The sequence below is a fragment of the Corvus kubaryi genome, unplaced genomic scaffold (genome assembly GCF_017639235.1).
Source record: "Corvus kubaryi isolate FWS band 111438036 unplaced genomic scaffold, C.kubaryi_AGA036_p1.0 124, whole genome shotgun sequence".
Lineage (NCBI taxonomy): Eukaryota > Metazoa > Chordata > Aves > Passeriformes > Corvidae > Corvus > Corvus kubaryi.
Window position 1 is genome coordinate 3,213,909 of NW_024580659.1, and position 11,795 is coordinate 3,225,703.

The 11,795-nt window shown below is 43.2% G+C and overlaps 1 protein-coding gene across 1 annotated transcript; it reads left to right on the forward strand.

Moving 5' to 3' along the window:
- The first annotated feature begins 3,950 nt into the window (after positions 1–3,950).
- Positions 3,951–10,472, forward strand: RHOA (ras homolog family member A). The gene is made up of 4 exons (XM_042020180.1): positions 3,951–4,141; positions 6,858–6,978; positions 8,215–8,345; positions 9,206–10,472. Exons 1-4 carry the CDS (start codon positions 3,986–3,988, stop codon positions 9,377–9,379), a joined length of 582 nt encoding a protein of 193 aa, XP_041876114.1. The 5' UTR covers positions 3,951–3,985; the 3' UTR covers positions 9,380–10,472.
- Positions 10,473–11,795: the final 1,323 nt, after the last annotated feature.

Here is an 11,795-nt window from a genome sequence, read left to right on the forward strand (position 1 = left end):
CCAGAAAAGTGCTTTGATTCCCACATACTGCTGGTACAAATTTGATGTATTTCCATGTTTCAGAATACTTAGGAAAACCAGAGCATGTCAGAATGCAGCAGAAAGACCCGACTGCTGTGAATGCTGTTAGTGTTGTCCTTGTGACACACGCCACTAAGATGTAACTCCATTCTAACAAGCCATTTTTTCTCTATTGTGCTACCAAGATGTTGCTTTTCTGGATCTTTGCCAGACCTGACAACCCCTTACAGCTGCCCACTGGAGAGGAATGTATTTATTTTAGCTAAAAATAACTAGGTGAAAGATGCTGGTCTGTACACGGAATCCTCTAAATTAGGAAATTCAGGGAATTCCTAAATTAGGAAGTGTTCAAAGTTAGATGAGGCTTTGAGCAACCTGGTCTAGTGGAAGGTGTCCCTGCCCATGGCAGGGGGTTGGAAGGATGTGGTCTTGAAGGTCCCTTCCAATCCAAACCATTCTGTGGTTCCTTGATAATGATAAGTAGAAAGAAGTGGTTGTGATGTTTGGTAACTTTCTTCCGAGGTGGATGGAGGCGTCTTATCTAATGATCAGAGCTGACATCCTGAGGCATCTATATCTACCCAGCGTTTATAATCTGGGCTGCTTCTGAAAATTGGAGATTTTAAGTGGTGATCTTTGCATCCTGAATTGAGTTTTGTACAACACGCTTGTTCTAGAAGGAGTTGTTCTGTGGTAATGCTGCAAAAGGTGAAACTAAAGTAAAAAATATGAGGATGCCATGGGTCCTCATATCCATCCAAAAAAATGATCATGTGGTTGATGCTTTTTGTGACAGTCCAGAAGGATCCTCTAGAAGCTGGTGATGAGGGAATTGTAATTACCTAGGTTTTCAGTGTACTAGATGGAAGGGACAGTTCGGCAGGTTTGATGTGTCCTGGTGACTGTCCTGCACAGAACTCTGAGCAGGAGAGCCTCCTGGGGCGGGTCCTGAGCAGTGGGAAGGAAGTGGTTGAGCACACGCTGCTGAAGGGCATCTTGGGTCCAAATGATGTCAACACATTTCAGGAAGCATTCAGGCAGAGAGTTTCATGATGGGCTTTTCTCAGGAAAAAGATACTGAGGAGATTAAATAAAGCTCCTGAAATAATTTTTATACACATCCATAAAATTTTCAAGCTTTTTTAGGGAAGGATTTGTAGAAAGGTCTGCATTAAATGATGTGTTTGGAGATGTTTTTACACAATTGTTGTTTCTTTGTAGACCTTAGACATAGGTGTGCAGAGGGCCAAAGCATAAAGTTCAACTGGCAAGGAACACTTAAAAAATAATCTGAGAGATGGAAGTATTTAGAGGAAGATAAAGGAAGAGTTGATCTGATAATCCATTGAAAAATACAGTTACCCGTAGGTGATGCCCAAAGGTCACCTACCCTGGGTGCTATTGCAGGTAACTCAAGGCTGGGCCAGTCCCAGCCACTAGCACAGAAGGGAGAAGGAGGGAGGATAGCAAGGAAGGATGGATTATCCCATTCCGGCAGCCGCCCACTGTGTCTCCAGGGCAGTTTCATCAATGGCCTAGATAATTATCTGGGAATCATTACTATTAAACTTGCATCTGACAGACTATGATTAAGCTGGAGGGCAGAGCTAGAACCTGAAGGTAGAATAAAACATCAGTCAGCGTAAGGATAAATAAAAGCCTGGCAATGGATATTCAGCTGTGTGAAGAGAGAACTACTCACTGTACAGCCATCAGAATGAAAAAAAGGCTGTGAACTATCAGGAATTAAAAGCTGACTGTATCAACAGTGTTGTGTTCTGGGGAAGGGAAGAAGAAAGAAAAAGACACACAATTCCAGACTGGTGTTTAAGCAGCAGGGTATCCCAGAAGATCAATGAAATTAATCCTTCAGCTTTGGGCACTGTTCATAGAGCCCTAGGAGAAATACTGGATTCAGCTTTTGGGCTCCAGGCTTTGGTAAATTTGTGCCAACTGGACTCTGCCCAGAAGGGAGCAATGGGAAAATGTAGGAAATGTGATTTACAGAGAAGGCTTGAATAAACTGGCATTGTTTTGCCTGAAGACTAAATGAAGGCATATATTCTCAACTGCGCTGGGGAAAGGGAATAATCCATTTCCTTATGGCCACGACAAACAGCATAAACAGTAATGGGCTTATATTACATCAAAGAAGGGTGAGGGTAGACATTAAGGGAAGTTTTCTCATAGTAAGTATTGTGGAGCACAAGAGTAGATGACTTCAGAGGTTTTGTAGGACTTGAAGGGCAGATTAGCCAAAGCTGACATTAAATAGAAGTAACAAGTAGTTGATCTTGACTTGGTGCAGAGGACAGATCATTACCAGTTCTGTAAAATTCAAGTACTACCATTGCTAGAAAGTATTCAAAACCATCTAAAACTATAGAAAGAAAACTTCTATACAGCTTGGATCATTAAAAACCTTCCACAAATGTAAAAATTACCCCAAGTCCCTACGATAAATAACTTTAACTTGTGTACATACATATTTACAAGGTTAAAGAAACTCACTTTGGAGATGGACTTGGATCACTTGAGCAGAGGTGTCTGACAAGGCTGTCCTTGACCCTTGCTGCTTGGTGGGTTGAAGTGGTTCTTCTCTGTACCTGGAGCAGAAGTGCAGATTCTCTGTAATATCCACTGCTTCTTCACCACCTCACAGTACCAAAGTCTGCTTTTAGATGGTAGTTTTACCTTTTTACTTAATTTCATGAGGCAAGAGAAGAGGTGAAAAGGATAAAATACTTTTGCTGTGTCCTTTAAATCTCTCCTGTGCTTCTTTGAGGCCTTCTCCCCTTGCCAGCAGCCCTGGTCATCCTTGTAGAACTTTGTTCTGGATTTGTCATGGCAAAAATTAACTCACAGGGTGCTCCCTCTGTGGTATTTTGGTTATGCAGTCATAGGTATTGTGGTGGCGTTGCTGTTTGCTCCATTTCCAGGAAGCTTCATGGGATGACTAAGCGGCTTCCCCTGGAGTGCCTTTATGTTATGGAGAAGAAAGTCGTTATGGTTCTGTCCTCATTGTACTCCCTCGTAGCCAGGTCACTCCCTAAATCTTTTGCTTGTTCCTGCATTGGTCACAAAGAAATGCCTGGAGAAAAGAAAGAAGAGAGCAGGCACATATATAATGCTGGTTTTGTTTGCTTTGCCAGATCCAAAACAACCATCTCCTTCCGCCCCACCCTGACTCCAGGCTTTCCCTAAACCTTTTCAAGCTTTTGTACTGTCTTTTTGAGTCGAGAGATGCTTTTGAGCAGGTCACGGATTTGTGTGGTCCTGATACAGATCAATACATTGCTCAGCAGAGATCTGTGAGGAGCACCGTGGGCGTCTCCACTTCTAAGTACCCCCTTTACTTGCTGCAAACTGACAGCAGGCTCTATTAACCTGGTAGTGGTGATGCCCAGGAAAGTGGATTGAGGAGTGAGATGCGTCTTGCCAAAATCCTTTGCAGAGTGGTGGTTGTAATCTGAGCAACTGGTTACCTTAAGGTCCTTCTGTTGGTGCTCCTCGGTCCAGCTGACTGGCATTTTGTTGTTAAGACAGCTCAATGTGATAGGAAAATGTTACTGCCCTTAAATTGAAGCATCTTGTATACCATTACCTGGAATACACTTCTGAGAGGGTACCCTGGGACAGTGCTGCTAATTTACTCGTTATCTCGGGGTGCTCCTATCTCAGCCTTCAGAACAGATCAATAAATCTGGGCTAAACCAGGCCCATCTCCTCTCCTCTCTATTATTCTTGCACCTAGTGGGCTCACCAGTGTGTTGATTAGTGCTGGGGTGTGTTTTTTGTTAAAAGGATGGGAATCTGAACTCACCCAAGTCCAGATATGTCTGTCTCTCCAATGGACATGTAGAATCAGTTTAAAAGGTCAATTTAAAAGCGTTTATTAATTATGAGCATCTCGGTTAAAAGCTGTAGCAATTGAATTAACAATTTGTCGTTTTGTTTTTCAGCTATGGCAGCCATTCGAAAAAAGCTGGTTATAGTGGGAGATGGTGCCTGTGGAAAGACCTGTCTGCTGATTGTATTTAGCAAAGACCAGTTCCCTGAAGTGTATGTTCCCACTGTCTTTGAAAATTATGTAGCAGATATTGAAGTGGATGGAAAGCAGGTATGTGAACCCTTCTCTAAGAGCCAGAATGAGCTGGTGTTTGTTCAGAATAGCATGGAAATCTCTACACTTCTTCAGTATGTGGTTAGCACATGTGCTTAGTGCTTATGTTGTAAATATATTTTTAAATATTAGGTATGTTTATGTGGAAAAAAATACTGGCCTTGCTAGAACGTGCTCATATCCAGTGTCTGTTTAACAAGGTGCTTCTAACCTTACACAAGCTGAGGTTCTAAAAGCCATGCAGTCAGTCCGAGTAGAATGTTGCAGCAGCTGGGAGCGGGTGGAGCAATGCAAATCTGCTGAGGGCATGGGGCTACTGGCCTTTGGAACAGAGTTCCTGTTTTGATAGGGACCTGGTATTGTAATTAACAAAGACTAATTCCTGGAGAGTTTTTTTTTTCATACCCATTCCTGGCAACATGCAGCATCCTTCTGAGAACAGATGACAGACAGGTTGATCAAGGGGGTTGATTTTTGTAGTGTACCATCACCATCATCTGTCCTGCTTGTCTAAAGGAACACAGTTCTTAGCAGCCAAGCGTAGCCACAGCTCACTGAGCTTCATCTTTAGTTTGTACTTCAGTAAATTAATCATTAAAATACTTCATTTTAATTTTAGTAAGTTTGAAAGTCAGTTTTTAATCAGTGGGACTCTTGAGTCCTTTTGTTTACCAGACGTGCCAGACACCTGCTCCAAGGGGCAGCTGTAGGTGCTGATCCCTGGGTAGGTTGCCTTCTGCACTTCTGTCAGCAGCATGCTGGGTGATGTGCAAAATTGTCACTTTCCAGGATACTGCAGAAGCACACAAATCAGGAACTTTGCACCCTGAAAGCTCAGCTATTTACAAACCCTGTCAGACAGCCATGGCCTGTGTCTGTTTGGGTACTGTAACCACACAGAGCTGACTCTGCCATGGGAATGCAGGTCAAGCATGTGGCAGGTTTTGGTGCTGAGGGTGCTCAACTTTCCTGTTTTGTCCCTGGCTATGACATTGCCTTTACTCTGGGCTCAGGTACAGCCAAGACATTTTTCAGTCCATTCTAGTTCAGATGCAGTGACTGATAGACTGAAATCGCTCACTTTCAATCCTGACTGGAGAAAAAGAGGGTTTTGAGCTAGTTTTGGACTTGATGTTAAATTTGATTTCCTGCTGTTGCAGGGTTATTTGTGGATTTAGTAATGATAGTTCATGCTTTTTGAGTCTAAAAAGAGCTTTTCTCTCCCATAATGTGAATCATTAAAAAAAAATTTACTTTTAGACTAATATTAGGACATGTTTTTTCCCCAAGTAACAGGTTCCACAATTTCTATATTGTATCTTAGATTCTAAGGACTATTGTTTGAAATATGCATGATATCCATTTCTCTCTCTTGTCACCAAGTCAAACTTCCTCATTCCCTTCTGCCTGAATCTCTGCGTCTCTGAATGAGTGAACAAGGAGTCATGCCCTATCAGCTATATGCAGCCAGTACCTAAAGAAAAATAGCATGAGCAGCTTGAGCAGTATCAGCTGATTTTATTTTTGTAACTACAGGATATATTTTACCCAAGCTCTTGGTCTTCAGAAAATTTGATTACAAAAGTTTGTAGGAGAGCCATACTTAAGCCTCTTCTGTTTGACAGCCACTTACCTCTGTCTTCCTAGAAAAGCATTACCAGAAATGTCCAGAAGTCATACAAAGACAAAGACGTGGTAGGAGATGTGTTTTCTAGGCGCTGGTTCCAGTGTCATGTGACAGAACCATCAACAGACATCTCTTCAAAAATATGAACATTTGCCACAGAATTCACATTTGCAACTGCAGAGGTGACTCTGAGAGAAGGAGTATTTCTGACTGAAATACAGAAGATTATTTTTGTATATGTGTGCAACTTACGGCTTTGTCTCTTCACAATTTAAACAGTTGCATTGCACGCGCAGGCTCGTGTTTGGGTTCCAGTTCTGCCCATCTGTCTTTATCTGAGCTGCTGTGGACTTTTTTCCTGGGATTTTTGAATGTAAGAGTTTAAAGAAGAAGGAACCCACTCCATTGTGAAGGCAGACTCATCAGAGAATCTCAAGCAAGAGTATACCTAAAGAGCTTGATGACAGTTTTGAAAGTTCTTTGTTTTAAATGTTGGCTGTTCCTTCTACAGTTTTAAACAATCTTATTGGGGTGTTCTCCCCTACCTCCAGCAAAAGTAGAAATACCGAGAACATTAAGTACTTTACTTCCTTCTTAGTAACAAGAAGCTTTACACACAAATCAGTTTGGTTAAATTTGTGCACAAATAAGAACAATCTTGACCTTTCTTAGTCACTACAGGTTGCAGCTGTAAACCCATTGAAAATGTGCATAATCCTAAAAAGCATATATCTAGTCCACTTTCAGTGAAAACTGGTGTTTCTGGGATGCTTGTCAGAGAGTTTCCCAGCCCTTTGGAGCTGATTCCCTTCAATTCTTCTGTCTTTTCTGCTGGTAGCTTTTATGTCCTTTTAGAGAATTGACAGTGGTCATAGGTATAAAGAAAAGACTCATAAGCAGCAATAAGTTAATTTTTGGAGTTACAGAATGTAAAATTCCTAATAGTTCTCCTGTCACAGGAGAACATGTAGTCTCCTCCTTTTGAGTGGTATTGACTGAAATATTTTATTCACTCCTGTTGAGTTCCTGGCTGCTGAATCAGAACTTTCCTGGTGATCTGACTGACTCCTTATCTTCATTTTTCAGGTTGAGTTGGCTTTGTGGGATACAGCAGGACAGGAAGACTACGATCGACTTAGACCGCTTTCTTATCCAGATACTGATGTTATACTTATGTGTTTTTCAATTGATAGTCCTGATAGTTTAGGTAAGTAGATCTCTAACTGAGTCAGAACCACTTCTGTGTATCAATATATTCCCCTTGGAAGTTGCACTGTAGAATATATTTTCCCTTGGGAGCTTTCCTAGTTTCAGAATTGGTGCTGGTTTGAGTGTGTAGTTTTCAGACATTAAGGAATTCTCCAGCAACGCTGAGCATCACGAGAGCTGCAGCAGCACTCTGTGTTTGCCCAGATTGTAAAAATTCTCTTCCCTCTCTTCCCTTCCTGTTCAGCAGTATCTGAGTGCCAGGGCCCCTGGGAGCGGTGAACTGTTTTTCAGGTGTGCAGCATCTAGAGGCCAGCACACCTGAGCCCTCCAGGTGCAGCTGCAGAATTGATGGTTTGGCTGTAGTGCAAAAACTGGCTTCAAAATCCTTGTCTAAGTTGTTCTTTCAAGCAAGAAAATATGCCATAATACACAATAGCAAATGTCTCTTCAAAAGCTGAATGGAATTTCATGAAGATAAAAAGGGGATATGCAGCCTGCAGGTACATCCACTGGTGAATCTCAAATGTCTAAGAGCTTATGAAAGCACAGCCAGATGTTTTAGGCTGTTCAGCACTTCCTGCTGTATAGAATTTGTCAAGGTTTTGCTTTCAAAAGCCCTCAAGTCCTCCTTTCACTAAAAAAATAAAGTCATGTAGGGATGTGAGGAGGAGGTTTCTGGTGTACGAGAACAAATTCATTTGCTGCATGTAGGGAGAAATGGAAGATTGAAAATTACTTATCCCAAGCCTTTGTTTCTGTGTATCTGTAATTAATGTGTTGAATGTTTCTGCTACAGTAAGGGGAGAGCTATGGGGGGTTGTTTTGTGTTGCTTTATAAGAACAAGTGAGGCTAAAACTTAGGCTTCAGTTTTGTGCCCATCTCTAGCTTCTGGAGATAAATAAAATGTTTCTCTTGAAGCAAAATATTCCATAAGTTTCTACTCCAGAATTCTGTATGCTGTTCTTCGAAGTCCCTTATGCTAACTCTTGTCAGGTAGCTGCTGAGAGAAGCCAAGATGTTATATGTCCTTCAGCCTTCAAATTACCACAGACAGGCTTTCCTTTTTTGGTAACACCAGAACAGGTCTATTTACTTCCTTCTGAAGAGTAGAGAAAAGGGCATCAGTGTAGATTATCAAGCTATGACGACTCAGGCAGCGTGTAAAAGCTTTAAAATAAAACTCTCTCCAGAAGTGGGTTTTTGTACAGTTATGCCTCTATTTATTTTTTTCAGAAAACATCCCAGAGAAGTGGACCCCAGAGGTGAAGCATTTCTGCCCCAACGTGCCTATCATCTTGGTAGGAAACAAGAAGGACCTGAGGAATGACGAGCACACAAGACGAGAGCTGGCCAAAATGAAGCAGGCAAGTTCAGTTCCCTTCAGAGTCTTAAAATAAATGGCAGAAGTGTGTGGTGGTTGTAGCAGAGCATTAAACAGGCACCCACAGCTGGCTGCTGGTTTCTGTGGGCTGTGTGATCAACACTAACCCATGGCAGACACCAGGGAGTATCTATTGCCTTTAACTGAGTGGGGGGTTCTCGTATTTGGCGGTTTAGTTCTAGAAAAAGGCATCCTCAGCCATGCAAATGGCTGTATTGGGTTACTTACAGTCAGCTTCTCTCACTGCTGGAGAGATGGATCCCTGAGGTACAAAGGAATTGATGAGGAGACATGAGCACATCAGTGCACACACTCCGGAGCTGTGTTCTGTTTGGTGTGTTCAGGATGTGACAGCAAACACTTTCATTGGTGGGTGTTCTGGGGTAATAACCACAGGTGCTGTTGCTCATTCCTGAGCATATCACCAGGTTTCATTTTCTGCTTGAGCCTGAAACCCCCAGCTTGGCTATGGGACTGCAGATGCTCTGCTCTGTCCCGGAAGTTTTGCACCTGTAGCATAAACATTGGGGGGTTTTGTACAAAGACTGAGGCATTGACTTGGGGATTTGTTCATAGGCTTTTTTGCAGTGGTAGCAAAGAATTGCATAAATATTTCATCAGAAATAAGCAATCACTTGCTCAAGTTTCAAAAAGTCTTGCAGCTTTCAAGCTCAGAGATACCAAAAAACTGATCGTGTCCTCTGGTATTGCATTTTTAACTAACCAATTCATTACATGCACTTAATCCAGAAATTCCTTTGCATTTGTTGGGAAGCTGGGTGGGAAGGGGAAGAGCGGTGTGGGTTTGGGCTGTTCTCACCTGTTGCTTTTGTGCTGTTCCAGGAGCCTGTCAAACCCGAGGAAGGCCGGGATATGGCAAACCGCATTGGTGCATTCGGGTACATGGAGTGTTCGGCAAAGACCAAAGACGGTGTGAGGGAGGTGTTTGAAATGGCCACTAGAGCTGCTTTGCAAGCCCGGCGTGGCAAGAAAAAGTCCGGGTGCCTTCTCTTATAAAGCGTGGCCAGAGGAAGATGGCCAAAGCAGCACCCTGCACTTGAGTAATTTTGAAGTGCTGTTTATTAATCTTAGTGTATGATTACTGGCCTTTTTCATTATCTATAATTTACTTAAGAGATTTAAAAATCGAGTCATCTTGCTACCAGTATTTAGAAGCCAACCATGATTTTTATAACAATCTGCATCAAATTCATCTGTGCACCCAAGGTTAACCTCAACATTCCTCTAACAAACCTTTTCTGCACTCACAGGATATGCCAGGCGCTAATTGAAGACAATTCTCTATCTTCTTTCTTCTCTCTAGAAAGAGAAAAAGCTGTCAACACAGAGGATTGGTCTGTAACTACTTTATAACTAACGTCCTATTCTAATTGAGTACAACCGTTACATGGCTGTATGGAATCGAGCGTAGCTTCAGTGCTATCACATTTAGGAAGATCTGATTTTCATGGCTTGGTGTAAAACATTAGTTCGAAAATGTGATCACTCTGAAATGACCAAGTCCCATTCAGCTAAGGAAAAGTGAGGGTTCTGTGGTTTCATGTTAGTTACCTTTTAGTTACTGTGTAATTAGTGCCAGTTTAAATGTATGTTACCAAAAATAAATCTATTTACCCCAGCTTAGATGTAGTATTTTTTGTATAATTGGATTTCCTAATACTGTTACTTGTAACCTCTGCGTTAAGGTGTTCTGGGTTTTTTAAGAAACTGTATTTGAAAATAAAGTCCGATGGAAAGCAGCTGATCCTCTTCCCCTGTTCATTTGTAAGAGTCTGACCCATTTGAATGATTTGAGTGGTCTGCACACCCAGGAGGAGTTTTTTCCATGACGTGCTGTAGGGATGAGTAAAGACAGCCTGCTCACACTCAAAGCTTCTGAACTGTTCAGTTGCCTTAAATTCATTGCTGGACCCAGTTTCAAAACTTTAAAAAAAAAAGAAAGAAACTTTTTGTGTAAGTTTGGTTACCATGTAGTGATCAGACTCCTAACCTGTGAACTTCTTGCTGTTCTGCAGCCAACTAAACTCTTTCTGTATTTTCATTTTTCCAAGAACTAATAGAATAAAGGCAGTTTTCTAAGCTCCCTGTATCCTGGTGTCTGTATTCCTCACTCTGGGTTTTTGTCCCAGCGTCTGACAGCCTGAATCAGAAACACCATTTTTGATAAAGCTGAGAGAGAATTCACTGAGCAGTTGCAAGTGCTTTAATACTTATTTTAATTTCCCAGCAAGGGATACCTGTCTGCTGCTCGTGGTGATTTTCAAACACTGCAGCAGAGCAGAGGTGCAGTATCCCACCTGGCCCCTGCAGGGAGCGGCAAAGCTTCCCAGGAGCTTTTGATACTCAGACGAGATGAGGGTGCATGAGTTGAGTTGGATTTGTCAGTCCTGAACATGGGACTAGAGGAGCAGGAGGAGGCTGTGTAGGAGGAAGGGAGGAGCAGATGCAGTGTTGCTGAGGGAGCACGTGACGGTTTGCAGCAGCCGGGCTGCGCTGGAGCAACGGCAGAGGTTGCATGGGGCAGGGTGTTTGCCATGGCATTCCATGAGGGATGCCTTCAAGCCCTGCAGCACGGGCTGGGCTCGAGGTGTGAGCCCTGTGCTGCACCCATGCTGGAGAGCAGATCGTGCTGCTCCTGGGGAGGAAAGGCCAGGAACAGCAGTGGGCATCGCCATGCTCATGCTGGTATTCACAGCAGCTGCTGCCGAGCTGAGGGCCTCTGGGCTGGGCTGGGCAGGAGGGAGTCCAGTTGCTGATGACAATCCGTGTCTGAGCACCTGGCTGCATCCCATAATGGTCTACAAAACACCCCTGTCACTTTTTCTTTTTTTGGACAATTCCTGATTGCTTTTCCTGCAGCAAAGGAGAAACAGACCCAGTCATAGGAGTGCCCTGGTCTGGTCCTTGTCCTTCCTCTTCAGCCACAGACATCCAGAGTGAAATGTCTGACAAGCCCAGTGCTGTCACCCGCCCCACCCTTCCCTCCTTCCTCTCCTGGGTGCTTGGCCTCCCCCTGCAGGGTGACTGGGTTGAGCAGAGCAGGAAGTTCTCAGCTGCAGCTGTGGGGCTGCCTGGGAGCATTTCATTTGCTGGCCTGTTGACAAGTTTAGTTGCTCATTTGCGGTTCCCTTCTTTGGGGGGGTGTTGCAGTTGAGCAAATCTGGGGGTTTTCAGTCTTGCAGGGATGTGTAGTTGCAGTTTGCTATGGCCACAGTTACAGAACAGCTCTTGTACAGGGGTTTGGAGTCAGGTTGGCTGTTCCTCAAAGCCTGTGGCTGTGTATCTGCTGCTGTTCCTCAACCCAGCAGTGACTGTTATCCCATTTAATGACTCTGAGCTTTTGCTGACCTACACCATCAACTCAGTTATCAGTCCTCAGCTTTCCTGCCTTCGAGGGCTGTCAGCCTGGCTC

Coding starts and splice junctions, on each gene's coding strand:
- RHOA (XM_042020180.1), top strand. CDS start 3,986: ATGGCAGCCATTCGAAAAAAGCTGGTTATAGTGGGAGATGGTGCCTGT. Junction 4,142..6,857: donor TTGAAGTGGATGGAAAGCAG/GTATGTGAACCC, acceptor TTCATTTTTCAG/GTTGAGTTGGCTTTGTGGGA. Junction 8,346..9,205: donor AGCTGGCCAAAATGAAGCAG/GCAAGTTCAGTT, acceptor GTGCTGTTCCAG/GAGCCTGTCAAACCCGAGGA.